The following is a 21,208-nucleotide window of genomic DNA, read 5'->3' as shown; positions in this document are numbered from 1 at the left end:
AGACAGGTTGACGTAGCGCTTAGAGACATGGTTTAGGGATGGGTTTTTTTTAATCAAAGGTAGGTTAATGGTTGGCCTAGATGATCTTGAAGGTCCCTTCCAACCCAGATGATTCTAAGAGTCTGTGATCTAGTCCAACCATCACCGCCCGCGGGAGCAGAGAGGGAGGGTTTATTTTTATTAAAACAATACTTTAATGGTGTGCAACAACGGGAGGAGGCGAGTGGGGTATGGGCGGGCTCATATATTAACTCTGCAATAGCCTCTGTAAGTCACAGTGAAGGGAGGGCTGGGGTGGGGGGGGGAATCACTGGCACCACAAAGGCTCTACAAGGTCAGGGGGGCTATTTCTGACCCGTCACTGAGAGAACAGCGTTACCAGACACTTAAAACGCAATTTAACGAGTCCTCCGGCCACAGCCTACGAAACCCCTTCCCGCTGTGTGCCGGCTTCCCCCTCGAACGTGGATTTCCATGGCTGCTTCCACCAGGAGCAGGGGGAAAAGGCTGGGGAGGGGGGAGAGATCCGGCCTGTCCGAAGGGGTTTGGCCTTTTGCAAATAAATGCAAATACATTCCTCGTATAGCAGTCATTTTGGCAATAGTATTAGCAAGCAATATGCTTGGATAACCGATTTCCACTGGTGCCGTCGCAAAACTCTTCTTTGTCGGGCAAGGAAAGGCCGTCGGGCAGCGTCCTGGAAGAGAGAGACACAAGGGGCTCAGGAGCAGGATCCCGGCACGGAGGGAACCCCACGAATCATGGAATTGTCTGGGTTGGAAGGGACCTTTAAGATCATCTTATTGCTCTCTCCAACTCCCTGAAAGGAGGGTGTAGCCAGGGGGGGGGTCGGTCTCTTCTCCCAAGTCACAGGCGATGGGACAAGAGGAAACAGCCTCAAGTTGCCCCAGGGGAGGTTCAGGTTGGAGATTAGGAACAATTTTGACACTGGAAGGGTTATCAGGCATTGGAATGGGCTGCCCAGGGCAGTGGTTGAGGCACCATCCCTGGAGGTGTTCAGAAGACAGGTTGACGTAGCGCTTAGAGACATGGTTTAGTGATGGGTTTTTTTTAATCAAAGTTAGGTTAATGGTTGGACTAGATGATCTTGAAGGTCCCTTCCAACCCAGATGATTCTAAGAGTCTGTGATCTAGTCCAACCATCAACCTAACTCTGATAAAAAACCATCACTAAACCATGTCAGTAAAGCTCTATGTCAATTAACGTGCAAATACACGTCTCTATGTGCCCATATAAGCCCATTTTAATGCTTAGGTGGTCACTGGTCCCTTTGCTGACCTGTTCACTGTGGGCTCCATAATGTGCTCAGCAGCTTGTTCGCTGCTCTTCTCCCCCTCCAATTACTCTTTATTAATTTCATTAGAAGATTGGTGTGAGATCAACCCCAAGGGAGGGACAGGCATGGGTGAGGGAGGGCAGTAATTTGAGCATGGTGGGTTTCTGCCTGGGGTTCCCAGGTTTGATGGGCTGACCCAAAAAATATGGTGAGGCAAAAAGAGGGTGAAGAGAAACGTTCAACTGCAAAGTCGTGCCTTCAGCTGCCCGTGTGACATCGCCCAGTGAGGAAGGACCATGTGCTGAAGGGTAGAAACTTCTCTTCCCCGGGTGAAATCCAGACACGGATGCTTTTCATGCTTTTTAAAAAATGCTTTTAAATGGTTAGAAAGAAACCCAAGTCCCAGCTCCAGGACGGCAGGCACTCAACTTCTGTTCTCACTCAATGCTTCTGGGACATTTTTAGTAAGAAAAATGACATTTTATGTTTCAGGGGAGAGGCTAGCTGAAATGAGAGACAGAAAAACATCCCTCACACCAACAGTTGTATCTGGAGCAGAAAGCCAAGATAGCAGCTTTGTTTTTCCAAACTGACACCAGATCTTAACTGCTTTATCTTTCCTTCCACGGGCCCACAGCAGGCCCTAGAAGACAGCTGGGGGGCAGCTCAGCTCATCTACATGTTCCCATATCCTGTTTCAATGCTCCCCACGGGGACAGTCAGTAAAAACTCTCCCAAGGGGCTGATTTGGATTTTGCTGAAGTCAGCCTGTTTCCAGCACTCGGGAAAAGAAAAAAAAAAAAAAGAATTTCTGACAAATCCTCTCACGTAACAGTGTTGTTCTGGAAACCTAAAGTAACTGTGAAAGAGATAATTCGCATAACGAGGGTGCCTGGAGCAGGCTGGCTAATCCACAGGCACAAGAAATGACACAAGGCGAATGCTACCCCAGGAGCAAGGCAGGCAGATTTTCCCGAGTCCCAAAATAAAGTAGGAGGTCTTACCTGGAAATCATTAATTTTCTTAGTGAGAAGATGATGTGTTCTGAGTCACCTAGAACAACCCGGAAACAGAAGGGGTCAGCTTTAAGCCGCCATCTGCAACTCAAACCATCCCCGTGGCGTTCCCAGCAGCACGGAGAGGAAATATTTGGGACGGGGAAAGCAGCACAAGGGCAGAGAACCAGCAGCCAGGAGACCACAGGCTCTGGCTTGGCTCGCCCCAGCACAGCCTGGCTTCCTCCGGCCGGGACTGGGCTCTGCGTCCTCTCGCCCAACGCTGGCCACGCTGCTCAATCCCCCTGCTTTTTTTTTTTTAGGAGGCCACATGTTGAGCAGGTAAAACCCGGCACCTTTGATCGAAAACAATCTATGGCCATCTCCCTGCTGTGCTGGGAGCGCTTCCTGCAGAGTCAAGAAGTCTTTTTTTTTGCTTTTTGCTATTTTAATCCTGTACATGCAATGGTTGTTGGACTGCTTTTCATTAAAAGAGATGGTTATTAATTGTTTTCGAGCACCACTCTTTAGGGAGGGAGCCCCGTAGTGTTTTTTTGACACAGCCACCCGAGAACAAGAACTAGACCTATCTATAACCCCTAAATCAGCCAGTCCCCCCTTCCCTAAGGCAGGTGGGACCCACAAGAGATGGTTATTAATTGTTTTCGAGCACCGCTCTTTAGGGTGGGAGCCCTGTAGTGTTTTTCTGACACAGCCACCCGAGAACAAGAACTAGACCTATCTATAACCCCTAAATCAGCCAGTCCCCCCTTCCCTAAGGCAGGTGGGACCCACGGCAACAGCAACTTTAAGAATTTTGGAATAAGCAAGGTAGGAAATGTCTTAGAGAATGAAAAACACAAGTTTCTGATGAGTGAACACAGAGCCCCACAGCACGGAACCAAACACACAGACCAGGGAAGGAGGTGGCAGAGATGAATGAGCAGGGTCTGAGGAGCACAGAATCCACAAGGAGGGTGGGAGTGGAACACAGTGGCAGAGATGAATGAGCAGGGTCTGAGGAGCACAGAATCCACAAGGAATGCGTGAAGGGTGGGAGTGGAGCACAGCAGGGAGGAGAGGCACATCCTCCCCATGGATGGAGGCAAGAGAGCAGGGACATTTCCCACTGCCCAGCCTGCAATTGCCCATAAGAGGGAGCAAGGGACCCAGGATTCACCAAAGAGGGCAAAGACCTGAAAGGGACATCAGACTCTTACCTGCGGATGACCTTTCAAATTGGCTGGCGTTTTATAATCCCCCTTTAAAACCTATGGAAAAGAGAAAACGGGAGTGACCCTTCTGGGGTAGTGGCTCTATGAACATGGGTAAGTCCACCTCGTTAATTGCATCCTACCTCCCAGTAAACCTGAACCAGCTGAAATACCCTGAAGGGTCTTTGTTCTACATCGTGGTGCTATATTGGGGCAAAAGCAGGAGGTTTCCTCTTTTCTGACTGTAACCAAAGACAGGGAAGAGCATCCCACCGGAGCAGGGAACCGACACAAGCACTTCTCTGGTCTCCCCTTTAGCCTGGGAGGGGAGAGTATTTTGGTCTTTACCATCGTGCCACTTCTCCAAATTCATCCCAAGAAGCACTGAAAGGTCCACGTCAGAGACCCAAAGAGTCGCTGACCCTGCCCAGGGCAGATGTTCACCTAAACCACCGTGTCTAGAACAGCCCTCATAAGCAGAGAGAGCAGAGAGGAGCTGGAAGAGACCAGAGCAGGGACCAGCTCCAGGAAAGCTATTCCAACCTTCCAGGTCAGTGCTGCTGCTTCCCTGCCTGGCCACGATTTGCAGATAATACCAGAGGGACCTGGTCCCATGCACAGACGTTCCCTTGCTCCCCCCAATGTGACAAAGAACACCTTGTCCAAGGCCACCATTATGGGGAGCACGTGCAAAACTGGGGTGGTTGCAGAGCCCAGCCTCAGGCCAGGGAGGAAACCAGTCCACCCCAAAGCACGAGAAACTCCCTCTCTTTAGTAACTGCTGTCTGTGGCTCTGCAGCTTCTTCCTTCCAGTCCTGCTCCAGGGCTATGAGTCAATATTCTAAAAAAAAAAACAACAAAAAACCAAAAAAACCTTCTGGTTTTGCCCAAATGCATGACGAGCCCCCACTCGCATTCCCCGCGGGACGGCGGGAGTGGCTGGTGAGCAAGAGGCAGACACAGCCCAGTCTGAGGCTCCTCCTGGGGCCAGACTGGTGGGACTGGTGCCGACACAGCCCTGCCACCTCGATACCACCAGCCCACACCAGTAACTTCCACACCCGGCCCCGGGTCCGAGAGCGGGGCTGGGTCGGGGAGGGGACAGGTCACTATCTGCCACAACAGAAGAAAATGACCAGCACCACAAAATCATAGGGAACGTCAGCAGCTCGAGCCACGCCAAGGCTCAAATCTACCACACGCCTCTGTTTCGAAATCACCCGGGTGTCTGGCCTTCCCAGTCTCCCAAGAAAAAAAAAAAAAAAAAAAGGAGAGAAATCGAGAAATCGTTTGTCTTCTCCCCTTCTCTCTTCTTGATGCTGTTCAACCTCAGCTCCAGGGGGGTTCTGTGGGTGCAACCTCTCCCCAAAGCCCACCCCATATCAGCCCTCCCCCCGGCACCACTCACTCTGTGCGTGTTGTTGACAACCAAGGGGTCGGGGTGGCCGTAGTTGGGGGGGTTGGCGTAGGGGTCGTAGCCCAGCCTGGCGAGCATCGGCGCGATGTGGGCCATGTCCTGCAGCACATCCCCCGGGATGTGCCCGATCCATTTCGACAACGCCTCCATGTTCACCGGCTTGATAACCTGGTCCGTGGATCGTTCTATCCTGGGGGAAAAAAATAATCAAAACAAAACAAAAAAAACCAAAACAAGAGGCTAAAGTTGGATTTCACACAGCCCTCAACCAGGTTCACTGCCAGTTCAACAGTTTCCTTCCAATGCCCAAGGCACGGGTGCAGGGTGAGTGCTCAGCACACACTGGGACCACCCGGGGCACAGCCGGTGCCAGGGACAGTGGGGCAGCCCCAGAGCAGCCCCATCCCACCCACAGCCCTGCTCTGGGGGAGAGAATCCTGGCAGGGGTTTCCACAGCCCCAGAGGTTGCGTGCTCCTGGATGTGGGGGGGATCCATCCTGCACCAGGGTCGGGGTGTTACCAGGACACTTCTGCTTATTGCAGGAAAATAATGAAAGACGTGTGGCCTGTAGTGCAGACAACGTCACTGAAAATCCCAAAACTCATCTGTTTAGGCAACCTCAGCAAAACTGACTCTGAGCAAATAGTGCTCAAAGTCCCGGAGAAATCATGGCTTCCTCCATCAAAGGTGCTGGTGTCTCTCTATCCTACACAGCTGCCTTCCTGGGGACAGGGCGCTGGGACAAGCTCCCCATCAGCCGTGTCCTTGCCCTCCAAGCCCCCCCGAAGAGCGAGCCCCTCGTGGGTACAGCCCCCCAACTCTGCCCCCTGGGCTTGGTGGGACGCTGGCCCGGGGCGAGCAGCCGCCTGCTTGACTCCAGCCAAGGGAAGCGGCGTCCTGAGAGGGATGAATTTGCACAGAGGCTGCAGATCCCGAGCCTCGTGAGAGGGCTTACAACTTCAATTTTGCTAATTTAGACTTAAGCCTCCATCCAGGAAAGAAAGAGCATTAAAAGAGGAGAAGGTGGGCGAAGGCAAGCACGCCCCTGGCAGCCAGCGAGGAGGAAGCGCTGGGGTGTGTCTCCACGGAGCAGGTATTTCTTTTATTCTGCAATACCAGCACCAAACTTGGCAGAAATCACTGCTCCCCACTGAAAGCCATTCATTAGCAGCAAAACTCATTGCGGCAAGGAGGTATTTGGAGGATGGGTGGAGGAAAAAAAAAAGGCATTGAAGAGCTCACGTTTCAGATCAAGCAGCTCTTTTCAAATTAAGAGACCAAAATCCTTTCTGCATTGTCAGGAGGTATGAATAGAGCAGTCACCTGCCTCTAAAATCCTTGCCTGACGAGATTGCTAGTATTCATAGCGTCTTCTGCTCAGCAACACAAAACCTAGTCAGCAAAACCGGACTGTGCTGCCACTTCTGCCCCTGAAGAAGCAGGCAGAAGACACAAGCAACGCATCTTCGCCCCCAGTTTCAGCCTCGACCCGCTCTGGGTGATGAAAACGCTCCTCTGAAAGCCAAGGCAGGAGCTGAGACACTCACTTGGAAAGCGACACCCCGCCGGGCTTCCCTATCAGCTCCTCGTGGTGCAGCACTGTGTCGCTCCAGGAGATGTCCAGGAACTTCATGATGGCGTGCATGGACTGCTCGGGGTGCAGCACCAGCTGCTCGTAGTAGACGGGCAGGCAGCGGGAGCGCCCGATCTCCAGGCACTGGGAGTACATCACCTCGATGGCTTTGTTCCACTTGGTCAGGCAGTCCCGGTAGCTGTTGAGGTCGAAGCCCGCGATCGTCACTTTCCGGGTGATCATGGAGTGGACGGAAGCCCGGCCGTCTCGAACCATCAAGAGGAATTTGGAGTTGGGGAACAACCTGGACAGGTAGACGGAGGACTTGAGCGTGAAGGGGTCCTTGTTGCACAAGTACCTGGCCGGCTCACCGTGCTTGGCAATCACTTCCAGTATAAAGGCCTGCATGGCGGCGTCCAAAACTTGGTCCGTAACCCCCGCCTCGTCCAGGCGCATCTTCTCTCGCCCGGATTTGGACCAGGCCTGTCTCATGGCCAGCACCCGGGGGATGATGCGGGTCTCCTCCCCGCAGCGCACCTCAGGGTGAGCATCCAGCATGGCCCTCATCAGCGTCGTGCCGCTCCGCGGGACCCCCCCAATGAATATCAGGGGCATCTCCTTGCTGTAACGGTACTCGACGTGGTTGGAGTCCATCATGACCAGCTCCTCGTTCTCAGGTCTCATCAGCCTGTGCCTCCTCTCACTCAGGACCTGTTGGCACTCCAGGACCTGCTGCCCGAGGTGCAGAGTCACCATCAGGGCCGCCACCGAGCCCACCACCAGCAAGACCCTCCTCATGGTGACCCGCATCCTGTTCTCCTCCGCACAGGCTGGTGACCCACGCTTCAGCTTTCAGCTACCAAGTGTTCAACCCAACGGGCATCTGCAAGAGAAACACAGCACGGTGAGAGGAGCAGGACCCACAATCCCACCCAGTCCCACCAGCACCTCAGCATCCAGCCTGGCTCCTTCAGGATGCTGACACCAACCCAGGCTTTCGTCATCTCTTTCACTTATCAGCAGCTTCCACACTAGGTGCCTTCTACCCAGCAAGGTGATTAAAATCTGCCTCAGAGCACACCCAAAGAGATTACTTCTAGACTGTTTGCCTACCCAGAATCACAAGTTTACAGCTGAAGCAAAGCTCCAGGAGTGTTTGGGAGAGGAGGGGAGGGGCCACGCGTATCCTGTCAGTCCTTAAAAAAAATATAAAGTCTTTAGAGAGAGTCTGTTCCACCCCAGATGAAGCTCAGACCCTCCCTGCAGTTCTCCTTCCTCCCAAAAGTGAGATCAGCGCACCGCCGGCTTCTCACTTCCCTCAGCCACCTGCCCCCTTCCTACATTTTCTTTTGTGCTGCCCCAGGGGAGGGGAGAAAGCTGAAATAAGAGGGGAAAAAAAAAAAAACCCACACAAAAGCATCTCATGCAACTTTTAAGGGCCTGAGTCAGGAAAAGCAGTTACCCATTAGAATGAAACACTTTGAGAAATCAAATTAATAAGGCTAGAACAGCAACACACGGAGTCAGCGTTAAGTGCCCTTCCTCCAGGGACTGACCTTATGTAAAAATCCTTGAAGGCTTCCTCTGGCATTAAGGCTTTTTTGGGGTTTTTCTTTTCTGCTCGTTGGGAGGATCTCCAGCAGGAAGCCTGGCAGTTTCTGCAAGTCCCCTGCTCTGCCGCCTACCCGGGAAGGGCTCCTGCGAGCTCTGGCAGGGTTCCCCACACCCTCCTCCCCCCTTTTTTCTGCTCCCTTTGCGAGCGCAGGTTTTGCAATCCTCCCCTGGGCTCACCCAGGGATTTCGAGCTCTTTGTGATTATGTGGCCGGGGCGGGCACTGAAGGGGCTGGAAGGAACGGGACGTCCAGGCGGTTTTGTTTTGTTGAAAATCCAAAGAACCGCTGCAGAAAAAAAGGTTTTTCTCCTCTCGACTCTCTCCCGTGAAAGAGCACGTTTAGCAGCAGCCCCTTTGCAGGGGGGAGCAGGCGGGAGAGCCCCCCCAGAGCCAGCAGAGGTGGCTCCAGACCCAGCTGGGCACTCCAGGACTCGCTCCATTCCCCTTCCAACCCCTGACATCCCTCTCCACCCACCCGGACCCACAAACCATGGGCTGCTGCCATCCACCCGCTCTGCTTTTACCTTTTATTCTGCTCAAACCACCCCAGGCAGAGGCAGTGCCCCTCTGCCCACCCAGCTATGTGTTTTTCCAAAGTCAGATCGCCACCGACATCATTTTTTGTGGCTCCTTTAGCACCAGGATTAACTTCCCGCTTAACATCCCAAGGTCAAACAGTTGGAATTGCAATCCCCACTTCCTATAAAAGTCAAGAAGTCAAATGCTGCCCCATTTGTTTAGATGTAAATCAAGAGGGGACAACAAAGAGCTCCGGCCCTTCAGTGCAACACCGGGCAGAGCCAGAGCCATTAAAAAGACAAGCGCTCATCTGCTCCTTCCTGCTATCTTGATCCGTTTCAGTCATGTAAATATATTCAAATGTTCACCCTAAAAATAATTGCAAATGCCACACAGGACCCATTTCAATGCGTTGTAGCTGGAGCCATCAGGATTTAAGGCCAACTGGAATAATTACGGCTGTGCAGACCAGGACGGGCTAATTAGCAGGAAAGATCTGCAGTTTAAAAAGGAGGCTGGGAGCACAGAAGTGCTCTGTTCTTTGCAAAAAACGGCTTAGAGGGAGCGTTTCCCACCGAGATGCTCCCAGCAGCTCCAGTCCCAGCGTCGCCGGAGAGGAACAAAGGGACTCACTCATTTTGCTGCGGGGAGCGGGAGGCTGGGGGGGACCTGGGATCATCCTGCCACCCTGTCCAGGGCACGCAGCCCCCACCACTGCCCATCCAAGGCCAGCAGCAAGGGGAAGTTCTCATTCCAGTGTGGGGACAAGGGGGAAGGCAGAGAGGCAGGTTCTGATGGGTTCTCCCATCCCGCTGGACTCACCACTGCTCCCAGAACAGCCCCACTCTGCCCCAGGCACTGGGAGGGCTGAAAAAGAACTTCTCCACTGGGACTACCCCAGTGGGATGAAGAAGCATCCATGAACGTGCTTCTGCTGAGCGACCACAACCAGTCCTGGCTTATTTTCAACTCTTTTGAGCGATCCTTTGCTAAGAATTCCCCCAAATTTATGGGGCTTATTAGTCTACGAGAGAGCAGGGATGGGTACCTTCCTCCGCAGCAGATAGCCAGTGGAAAATATCAGGGCTTAATTAGGCGGCACGGCTGTCTGATCAAACGACCTTCTAGTCCTTCTAGGGCTCTGAGAGCTTTTCATTCCAGCAGGAATGAGGAAGCTCTCAGGGGCTTCTCTGGCACATCACGGCAGGGACTGAAAACCACTGCAGCTGGTGATGGGGAGCAGAAATCAAAGTGCAGCAGGGACTGAAAACCACTGCAGCTGGTGACAGGGAGCAGAAATCAAAGTGCCAGCAGCTGATCCTGATCAGAAGCCCCCAAGTGCAGCTCGGACACTGCTGTGACCCACAGCCAGGGGCTCTGGCCCCAGCTGCCACCAGGGCAAGGCTGGCACCGAGAGCAGAGGGAGGACAGGAGCTGATGGGGAAGTGACAGCAGAGCAGTGACAAGGACACAAGAAGTCCTACGGGCAGAAAGTCTTCCTTATTTTGCATGCTGGTGGGATGTTGGTATAAACAAGGCTTAAAGTGTTTCTTATCAGCTCGTGAAGGCAATTCAGAATTATCAGGGTACCAGTGGTGGTGCTCCACCAGTGTCTCCACCAGTGGTGGTGCTCACAGGGGTATGAAATGATGATTCCCCCAGCATCACAGGGGGAATCAGCCTCTCTGGGGCTGCCATCCGTACGTACTCACCTTCCCCTGGGAAGTTCATTTTGCTGCTAACCCAGCTTCATGCCGAACCAGAGCTGGCCACGAGACCACCTGATGGGAGAGAAAAGCCACAATGTCCATTTGTTCGTTTATCACAGGCATCTTCACACACGAGTTGACCAGCCATGCTCTCCTCCTCGGCAACATCCCCTGCCACACGCATCCCTCCTGCCCACAGCCTCCCCCTGAGCCCAGGGAAAAGGTGGTCCCAGCTCAAAGCCAGCACTGGGAGGCAGATGTGACAGGGCTGTGACACGGCCACCCAAGGCATTGGCACTGTGTTCACAGGGCTGAGCCAGAAGGGGAAACTGAGAGAAGCAGGAAGGTGACTGCTCTTTTAGGAAATGAAGCCTCCTGGAAGGGAGAAGCCTCGGGGAGGGGGGACAGGAGCAGCTGGGATGTTTAAAACCCAGGGGACAACAGTCTGAATGTGGCACGTTTCCACCGCGCACAAACCATCACAGCAACAGCCCGTCCCAGAGGAAGCAGCTCTGGACTCACCCGTCGCAAGTTTTGGTACAAATGCTAAAATCAGGCACGAATCAGAGTATGGTCAGTCCCCAAAGCAGTCGGAGCAAAAGGAGACGGGTCCCAGAGATCTCCCTCCAGCCTCACCACCCACCCAGGCGGCAGCACCGACCCCTTGGGGCATGCAAACCCCACTGAGGAGGACACCAAAAGCTGCACATCGGCCCAAATGCCAGATTTCCCTCAAGGACACGACGCCTGCACCCGAGAGGACTGCGCCCATCCTGGGGGGCTCAGCACCTGCCTTGGCTGAAGCCATCCTGCGAGCACCGAGCATCCTGGTGACACCACGCCGGTGCAGGGCTCCTGTCCCTGCACAACACCCTCCTCCAGGCACAGGAGGCAGCAGCAGGGGGGGAATTGTCCCAGCACGGGGGGAATTTCACTGAATTTCACTGAATTTTGTCCCAGCAGGGCTGCAGGTTTCCCAGCAAAGCCACCCGAGGGGTCAGGACCCGTTGAGGAGGCAGGATGGCACCTTCCAAGGCTCACAGCATCCGCAGAGGACCAGGGGCTCGTGGTGGGGGACGCTGCAGTCAGGCCCTTCCCCCTCGATGCATCCCGGCCTCCTCGGGAGGATGTTTTTGAGAACATTTCAAGTACAGACACTAATTGTTATTCCAGCCACCCAAGAGTCTCCTCCTCCCTTGCCCAGCTGCCATCAAAACGTCACCCGGCCCCCTCCGCTTTAGCGCTAATTAAGAAACAGAGGGAAACTCCACCCAGCACCAGCTTTGCAAGAATTTTACCCGCCATCGCACGCATGGCCCCTCCATTCCCTGCAGGGCTCGACCCAGACCTGGCCTCCATCCCCTCCGGGGTTGGGATGAGGCTGCAGGTCTGTGGAGCAGCATCATCCGCATCCCCGGCCGCGCTCCTGCGAGCACCACGGAGGATGCGGTTGTGGTTGAACAGCCCCCCCTCCAGCCCCAGAAACAGCTCCAAGCTGTCACCCGAGCACACACAGACAGACACACAGACACACAGACACACACACGCTTCCTTCCTGACGCCTCCCAGCGCAGCGCGGGGCCGTGCCGGATGGACGCCGGGCCAGCACCGAGCCACCCGCAGCCTCCGCGGCCTCCTTCACCTGCGGTTGTGAAAGGGGCCAACCACCACCAGGGCTGCCCTGCACCATCTGTGGTGATGAAGCAACATCTCAACTCCCATGCTTTTCTTTTTTTTTTTTTTGCTTTTTTTTTTTATAAGCAGCGAAGCGTTACAACCCCAACAACCCAACCCAGTTTCGACGAGAAGCTCCACGCCATCCAAAAAAAAAAAAATGTATAAAAAAAAATTAAATATACGCATTTTCTCTTTAAACAATTCCCAGAAATGATCGTTATTAACTGCAGCTTCCCCAAAAGACGTTAGGTGGGGCCTGGAAAATTTTAGTTCAAATCGTTGGGGCTTCGTAGGAGGATGAGGAACTGCAGGCAGCTTTTGCGGTGGAACGGCAGCAGAAGCTGTGGTCAGCAAGAAATATCTCCGTCTATCTAAGCGTGCATCTTTGCAAATCAGCAAAATTTAATCGCTTAATTGAGAGTCTCCAGTTGATTCACAGGCGGCACGCAACACCAAAATAAACACAGCTCTGCCTGAGGGTGGCTGCCACCATCCCAACCTGAGCCCAGAAGCGCTGTCACCGCCGAAGGCAGGAGGGATCCTCCTGGTGGCATCTTCCAAAGTGCCTGGTGACTCCAAAGCATCTCCCTTCAGCAGGACAGAAATGCTCCCATCCCAAGCAAACGGGAGAGAGAGGGGTCCAAGGAGCCCCGGAAAGAACGGCGTGGAGCGGGAAGGGATGGGCACCAATTTCAAAGCAGCCCCGGGGGGGAAAAGCTGAAGGAGAAAAGTTTAAAACATTCACCGAGAGGTGGAGGAGCAGCCCTGGAAAGCAGGGAGGAGGCAGGGATCTCTGCTCGCTCCTACGTGCCCGCGGAGGAGGCTCCTCACCCAAAATGTGTCGTCAGCCCCATTGCACAACCCCGGGGTCGGTGTCCGTCCGTGGCCGGGATCGATCCCCGCGGGGACGGTTGGAGCAGGGGAGCAGGGTCCAACCTTCTCGGCCGTTTGGTGCCCACCCCGATGGATGGGTGTCACAGCCCCTCAGGAGCGCGGTACAAACCTCTGCTGGAGGCCAGGAACGGCCCCAAGGCTCCGGGAGGTGAGAAAAGAGCCCCCAGCTTTTATCTGCATGAAGTGAAGCTGTTGAACCTACAGCACTCAAAAAAAAACCAAAAAAAAACCACACCAAAAAGACAAAAATAAAAAAAAAAACCAGAAGTTGCTTGCAGGCCACCAAGTGGTGAGAGCAGCAACATCACCAGCAGAACAATTTTTGCTTCTTAAAGCTAAAAATGCACGGCAGGTCACAAACTCAGGCCTATCTGCAGGAATCAGAAGCCAATCCTGGGAAAAAAACACTGGATTTTTAGAGCCCAACGGGACCCAGTACCTTGCAGAAAACCCCCGAATACCAAGAGCCCCCTGGTTGGCAGTTTGTGCTGCCGACACTGTCCTGAGTGAAACCGAAAGGAGCAGTTGGAGGGCTGCGAGGAGGAGTGGTTGAGCCCAGGGCTCGGCGCCCAAACCACAGGGAGGATGTTGAAGCGCGAATTTTAGCGCCCGGTCGGCTCAGCTCCCCCCTGCAGCAGCCGCAGGACACGCTGCACCCTCCACGCCGGGGCCCCCCCCCAAAACCACGCCGGCTCCTGAGCATCCCCTCTTCACCTTCTGCTCTGCAAAGCGCTCACTGTGGCTCTGGCAACTCCACTCAGATGCCAAAGCCACCCCCAAGAGTTGGGTGTGAGGGTCCTGGGGCAGAGCCCACCACCCCGGTGCAGATCCCACTCCCCAGCACCACCACAATTCCCACTTTCCTGCAGCCCGGAGGTCGCTGGCTTGGACCTGCAGGGGGAAGGGGGGGTCTCATGAATCACGGAGTTGTTGGAGATCAAAGGGACCTTCTAGAGATCATCTAGTCCAACTCAAAAGCAGGGTTGCCCAGAGCACATCACTCAGAAGCATCCAGGTGGGGCTTGAGGATCTCCAGATTTGGGACTCCACACCCTCCCTGGGCAGCCTCTGCCAGGGCTCTGCCACCCTCACCCCAAAGAAGTTCTTCCTCAGATTGGAGTGGAACTTCCCATGGTCCAGCTTGTGCCTGTTGCCCCTCGTCCTGTCACTGGGAACCACTGAAGAGTCTGGCTCCATCCTCAACCCACCCTTTAGATACTTGTCAGCATTAATAAGGTCTCCCCTCAGCCTTCTCTTCTCCAGGCTCAAGACCCCCAGCTCTCTCAGCCTTTCCTCATCAGGGAGATGCTCCAATCCCTCCATCCCCTGTTGCCCTACGCTGGACTCTCCCAGCAGTTCCCTGTCTCTCTTGAACTGGGGAGCCCAGAACTGGACGCAGGATTCCAGAAAGACCATTCCTATCCCAAAGCACAAATTCCTCCTCCAGAGGGGGGACACAGGGGGCTTCATTCTCACTGCTGAGCACCTAGAAAAATAAACTAGCAAGGATCTGATGCCCTGAGGATTCAGGCAGCGCACGCTTGGCTTCAAATACCAGTTTTCTTGCACCTAGAAAAATAAACTAGCAAGGATCTGAAGCCCCGAGGATTCAGGCAGTGCACACTTGGCTTCAAATACCAGTTTTTTTGATCAGAAAAGGTGGGAGCCCTGAGCCACGCAGCACATTCCCAGCCAAGATCCCCCCAGCACAGCATCCCTGGAGAGCCTGCCCCCCCCGCTCCAACAGGCTCTAAATCACATCAACAAAAGAATTGACAGACATTTCGCAGCACAAACGTAAAACGTACTGTTTGTTTATCGCCTCGAGGCTGTTACAATTAGGAAAAACATTTTATTATCCCCGCTCCGAGCTACAATGTTACCCAAATAATGAAAAGCCCCACTGATTTACAGCACCTCCACTCCCCCCACCCCAAGCAGAGCGATGGCATCTCATCGACCGGGCGATGGCAACCACAGTACCCGCTTCTGCCAACAGCCTTTGTCTCGAATTGGCTTATTAATTATGAAAACACCCGGAGTGAAAGCTGCGGGGGTGATGGAGGCACCCACCCCACCGACCCCCCCACCCTGGGGGCTTGCCACGTCCCCCCTCTTGGCTGGAGGAGCAGGGCTAGGAGGTCCAGTTGCCACCAAGCCAGGGGGTACAGACTGGGAAGGGACACCCGCTGGGCTGCAAGGGATGGGTGCTGCAGCATGAGGGGGGTCTGTGACCCCCCCAGTGACAGATGGAGCCGCCTGGCAGAGGGGCTGGGTAGCCCTTGTGCCTAAAAAGGAGCTCTGTGCTTCGGAGGGAGATTCTCCTGACTTTTAATCAAGCCGCAGCTCCAATTCTCACAGCTTTACCTTTTCTTAATTACTCTGCAGTTGCTGCCTGGGGAAGGCGGGGGGGGGACACAACACACAAAGCGGGTGTCACTGCCCGAACGGTGACAGACAGACAGAAAAACAGACAAACACACTCCCATGCTGGCTCCCCTTGCACCCTGACCCATGGTCCTGTCATCCTCCTCCCCTTAGAGCTGGACGAGGGGGCTTTCGGGAAGCTCGGAGCTCTTCTCCCACTCCTCCCAGTGCTCCCCACCAGGGTCCCTCCGACCCCCACCCCACAGGAGAGGGGCAGAGGGAGCCAGAATTTAAGCCTCTGTGTTAATTCACGACACTCAGCGCAAACACGGCACTTCCAAAACTCAACAAAGACTCCCCGGGTGGATGTGGGGTGGTCAGAGCCTGCCATGCAACAGGGAGGAAAAAAAAAACCAAACAAAACCAAAAAACAAACAAAGTCAGAGGATCTGCTGGGAAAAAAATAATATACTAAATATCTTACAAACAAAACCAAAAAACAAACAAACAAAAAGTCAGAGGATCTGCTGGGAAAAAAAAATAATACTAAATATCTTCCAAAAAATATTTTCCAAAACCCTAAGTCTCAACAAGCTCCACTCTTGCACGCACAAAGACCAGGATTTGCAAATAAAAGGCTGTTTCTGCAAGAGAAACCCCAAAACCTCAAATTTGCTTAAGAAGCAAAATCAAAATATTTTATTTCCCCATGCAGCAGCAGCAGCAGCAGCAGCCGCCGTTCAAAAAATATTTTCCAAAACCCTAAGTCTCAACAAGCTCCACTCTTGCACGCACAAAGACCAGGATTTGCAAATAAAAGGCTGTTTCTGCAAGAGAAACCCCAAAACCTCAAATTTGCTTAAGAAGCAAAATCAAAATATTTTATTTCCCCATGCAGCAGCAGCAGCAGCAGCAGCCGCCGGCCGGCCCCAGGGCTGAGGGCACTGGCCAAGGAGAGGGTTAAGGTGGACAGAAGGGTGGCTGGGCAAGGAATAGGGGCCACGATCTGCCACGCTTTGGTAGCCATGGCCCATCTCCCTGCAGAGAGTGGGGCTCAGAATTTGGTATTTTGGTATTTTCCCCAAGGCCAGTAATTCTGGGGAGGGCACAGAGCGCTGCCCAGCACCACCTTTGGCAACATGCTCTTCCCAGGAGACCACGGATGGACGAGAAGGAATTGGGGTCCTTCTAAGATGGACGTGGCTGACCCGTAGGAGAAACCACCCCCAACGGCACATCTGAGCGCTTCACGGCTCGGTTCCTGGCCTCAGACACCTGGCTACGAGCCCTGCGTCCTCTGTTGCCGTTTACAGCTGCAAATGCTGGGCTACTGAAAGCCGTCTCTGCGTGCCACCCTTCCTCTGCATGTCACCAGGACCCGGCCACGCTGGCCCACGGCTGCCCCGGGGGAACAGGAAGGGGTCGGGTGCTCTCGCACCCCCCTTGCAGGGTGTCCAGCCACAAGATCCAATCCCAGCACTGAGCAGGAACAGGAACAATGGGAAAAGCTCAGCTGGCCCACTCCTGGCCCACTCCACCAGTCTGTGGATTGCAGTGGCTCTGGAGCTAAATGGTCCTTTCTCCATGGATGAGGACCTCGAGGAGCTGACGGTCCTTTCTCCATGGAGAAGCACCTCGAGTTGATGGTCGTTTCTCCATGGAGAAGCACCTCAAGGAGCCAGTGGTCCTTTCTCCATAGAGAAGTACCTCAAGGAGCTGATGGTCCTTTCTCCACGGAGAAGCACCTCAAGAAGCTGACGGTTTCTTTCTCCACAGAGAAGCACCTCAAGGAGCCAGTGGTCCTTTATGGAGAAGCACCTTGAGAAGCCGATGGTCCTTTCTCCATGGAGAAGCACCTCAAGGAGCTGACGGTTTCTTTCTCCATGGAGAAGCACCTCAAGGAGCCAGTGGTCCTTCCTCCACGGAGAAGCACCTCAATGAGCTGATGGTTGTTTATCCCATGGAGAAGCACCTCAATACTGCAGCCCCTTGCAGATTCCCCGGTCTCAGTTTGGGCTCACTCGCCTGGGAACGCGCGATGGGAACCGGCCTCTTGCTCAACTTCCGAGTGCTGCGGATTGAGCAACCCTCTGCTGCTGTCACCAGGTCTTGTTTACTGACCCAAGGGGACTCGGGGGGCACTCCGTGAGCCTCTCACACGCCACATGGCTCCTAGAGGCATGGCCAGCCCCTGGCAACACTGCCAGCCCCCACACTGCAAGGCCAGCACAGGAGAAGCACCTCAAGGAGCCAGTGGTCCTTCCTCCACGGAGAAGCACCTCAATGAGCTGATGGTTGTTTATCCCATGGAGAAGCACCTCAATACTGCAGCCCCTTGCAGATTCCCCGGTCTCAGTTTGGGCTCACTCGCCTGGGAACGCGCGATGGGAACCGGCCTCTTGCTCAACTTCCGAGTGCTGCGGATTGAGCAACCCTCTGCTGCTGTCACCAGGTCTTGTTTACTGACCCAAGGGGACTCGGGGGGCACTCCGTGAGCCTCTCACACGCCACATGGCTCCTAGAGGCATGGCCAGCCCCTGGCAACACTGCCAGCCCCCACACTGCAAGGCCAGCACAAAAGGATGGACTGGGGATGAAAAAGGGGAGGGAAAAAGCATCATTTGCCATTAGACAGGATTCCTTTGAGGAGAATCCCTGCGATGCTGGAGATGGACAGAGGTTCAGGAGAACTGCACAGAGTAAATCTTCCAAAATGGCACAAAACAAAGTGGGCAGACAGGAGGGCAAGCTTCTCCCACCAGCTGGCTGCCTGCGAAATGCAAAGGGGAACAGGCTCTGCTGAGGCTTCCCAAAGGCATCACGAATTCGTCAGAAGACGCATCTGTCCGGTGCCAAATAAAACCACCTGCTGGGTGTTTGTTTTCTCTCTCTCCAAAAACGTTCCTGACAGTCACTGTGTTCTACAGCGCTCCTGCCATCCCGCACATCCCCTGAAGGCTCAGCCTTATCTGGAATGCAAACCGCCTTTGGAAGGGTTTTCCTAAAATAGCGACAGGAATTACTAATAGGGTTTTTAAAAAACCTACAGGCGGAGAACGGCAGCGGCACGAGCCTGCCCCTCCTTCTGCTGAGCCCACCAGTGAAATGTGTCCTGGAGAGACCCACGGCACCTCCCAGCCTGGGACATCTCCCCAGCACCGGTGTGGAGGGCAGAATTCTGCCCCTGTCCCCCTCAGCTGATGTGCCATCAAACATCAAGGCGTGGAAACTGGCTCTCATGGCCGTGATGCTCCGGTCTTCTTGGAAACATGGAGCTTCAGGCATCAGCCGGTCACTGCACCCCCGAAGAGCCGCATTGTGTCATCCATCCCCCCGAGCACACACTGGCACAGAAGGAACACGCAGAAATGGAGAAAGCTCAAGGCCCTGGACCAAACCACCGGGATGCTCCTGGGTGCACTAGCAAGATCATAAAATCATAGAATCAGCTAGGTTGGAAGGGACCTTCAAGATCATCTAGTCCAACCGTCAACCTAACTCTGACAAAATAAAAAACAAACCCCCACACTGCTCCCCACATCGAGCACCCCACACCGAGCACCCCACACGGCTCCCTGCACCCCACACTGAGCATCCCACACCCCACACTGCTCCCCACACCAAGCACCCCGCAATTCCAAGGCTTGATAACCCTTTCAGTGTCAAAATTGTTCCTCATATCCACCCTGAACCTCCCCCCTGGCACAACTTGAGGCCGTTTCCTCTTATCCCATCGCCTGTTCCTTGGGAGAAGAGACCGACCCCCCCTGGCTACCCCCTCCTTTCAGGGAGTTGGAGAGAGCGAGAAGGTCTCCCCTCAGCCTCCTTTTCTCCAGGCTGAACCCCCCCAGCTCCCTCAGCTGCTCCTCACAAGACCCCTCACCAGCTCCGTTGCCCTTCTAAGATCCACCAGCCCCGTCCCCCAACTCCACCCCTGAGGGTTCACACACAGACCCTGGGGCGGCTACAAAGGTCAGCGCTGGAAATCATCCCCCCACACCCCCTCCCCAAATTCCAGGGGCTTCCCCCCACCCTCTGTGAGCACCCCACAGTCCCTTGGCTCTCTCGGTGGCTGCAGCCGGGCACGGCGTGACAAAACCCTGCTGTGCAGGGAACACCCGGAGCCGTGTTGGTGCCTGACAAGCTCCCCACGAGCTCCCCAACTGCAGTGCTCCCAAAAAAGCAACCTCTAGTTTGGAAACTCGTTAGGCACGAATCATTTCAATCTCTCCCCTCACTCTCGCCGGGTGGCTGTGCAAAGGGAAGGAGAGACTCACCCCCCATACACTGAGCACCAGCAGCTGGTGGGGCCGGGCTCCAATTCACTCAGAGGAAGACCTTGAGAAGGGGTTTCAAGCTGCGAGATGGTTTTTTGTTTGTTTTTTTCTTTTTTTTTTGGACGGGGACCCAGCATGCAAACAAACACAGGAGGGACAGAACAAAGGCCCCCCCCCGGTGATGCAAACCACCCCCCAGTGATGCAAACCGTACCCTTCCCGGGGCAGAGCGTGGTCCAGCTCAGTGGGAACACACCTACCAGCAGCACCAGGGACTGTGACTCTGCCCACGCGTCCCAAGGACCTTGAGGTGGCCACGGAGCTCGTGTGGAGCTCACATCCCGACCGTGCAGCACGCAGCCCCGTGACAGACGGGTGTTTGGGGGGGTCGAGGGGGCTGTGAGGCACCATCACAGCCACTCAGAAGCCTGTCCACAACCCCCCTACCTAGGGACCCCCACCCCACGGCCACCCAGCCCCCCTTTGGGACCTTTCGTCCCAAAAAGTTGAGGCTAACGCCAAGCAAGCCCCACAGGAGCAGTGTCTCCCCAAGCACCCACTTGCCCAGGGCACCACGATGCGGGCACCCACGAGTGCCCCTGCAGAGGAGGGTGGCCCCGACCCTCCCCGGGTGCCTGGACAGACGGATGGACAGACAGACAGACAGCCGTGCCTGAGCCTGCTCTCCACGGTGATGCAGGGGTGATGGGGGGCACGGCAGGGTGCTGGGGACCCCAAAGGGGTGCCAGGGGGAGCGGGGGAAACGGGATGGAAGGCAGGAGCAGTGTCTCCCCAAGCACCCACTTGCCCAGGGCACCACGATGCGGGCACCCACGAGTGCCCCTGCACAGGAGGGTGGCCCTGCCCCCCCTGGGGTGGCTGGACAGACAGACAGCCGTGCCCGAGCCTGCTCTCCACGGCAACGCAGGGGTGATGGAGGGCACGGCAGGGTGCTGGGGATCCCAAAGGGGTGCCAGGGGGAGAGGGGAGGACGGGCTGGAAGGCAGGAAAGGGGGAGGAGAGGGGAGGGGGGGAGGTATATGGAGCACCCTGCACCGAGCACCCCATACTGCTCCCCGCACCCCACACAGAGCACCCCACACTGCTCCCTGCACCCCACACCGAGCATCCTGCACCGAGCACCCCATACTGCTCCTTGCACCCCACACAGAGCACCCCACACCGAGCATCATGCATCCCGCACCGAGCACCACACACGGCTCCCTGCACCCCACAGCAAACATCCCGCACCCCACACTGCTCCCCACATCGAGCACCCCACACCGAGCACCCTGCACTGCTCCCTGCACCCCACGCTGAGCACCCTACACCCCTCACCGAACATCCCGCACCCCACACTGCTCCCCACATCGAGCACCCCGCACCGACTACCCCGCACTGCTCTCTGCACCGAGCACCCCGCACCGCTCCCTCAACCCCGCACCGAGCACCCCGCACTGCTCCTTGCACCCTGCACCCTGAACCGAGCACCCCGCACCGCTCCCTGAATCCCGCACCGAACATCCCGCACCGCTCCTTGCACTCCGCACCGCGCCCCCCGCACGCTCCCCGCACCGAGCATCTTCCACCACTCCCCGAACCCCTCACCGCGCACCCCGCACCCCTCCCCGCACCCCTCACCGCGCACCCCGCG

At 55.3% G+C, this 21,208-nt stretch overlaps 1 protein-coding gene across 5 annotated transcripts; it reads right to left on the bottom strand.

Annotated features, from left to right (window-relative positions):
* Window positions 1-229: 229 nt before the first annotated feature.
* On the bottom strand, window positions 230-13,039 carry TPST2 (tyrosylprotein sulfotransferase 2). Of its 5 annotated transcripts, none has more exons than XM_014944825.1 (7): window positions 13,020-13,039; window positions 10,343-10,411; window positions 6,473-7,381; window positions 4,916-5,114; window positions 3,514-3,564; window positions 2,303-2,351; window positions 230-697 (listed from the first exon to the last, which is right to left on the bottom strand). In XM_014944825.1, the coding sequence occupies exons 3-6, from the start codon at window positions 7,306-7,308 to the stop codon at window positions 2,322-2,324; spliced, it is 1,116 nt and encodes a 371-aa protein (XP_014800311.1). In that variant the 5' UTR covers window positions 7,309-7,381; window positions 10,343-10,411; window positions 13,020-13,039; the 3' UTR covers window positions 230-697; window positions 2,303-2,321. The 5 variants fall into 5 exon arrangements, with proteins under 5 accessions (XP_014800311.1, XP_014800313.1, XP_014800309.1 ...); XM_014944827.1 differs by lacking the exon at window positions 13,020-13,039 and adding an exon at window positions 12,848-12,975 and having other exon boundaries at window positions 230-703; window positions 2,309-2,351; XM_014944823.1 differs by lacking the exon at window positions 13,020-13,039 and adding an exon at window positions 12,848-12,973.
* Between the last annotated feature and the right edge of the window lie 8,169 nt (window positions 13,040-21,208).

This window comes from Calidris pugnax, unplaced genomic scaffold, assembly GCF_001431845.1.
Source record: "Calidris pugnax isolate Ruff unplaced genomic scaffold, ASM143184v1 scaffold139, whole genome shotgun sequence".
NCBI classification, from domain to species: Eukaryota; Metazoa; Chordata; class Aves; order Charadriiformes; family Scolopacidae; genus Calidris; species Calidris pugnax.
Note: the sequence above shows the minus strand (reverse complement) of the source record. Positions and strands in the feature narration are given on the sequence as shown.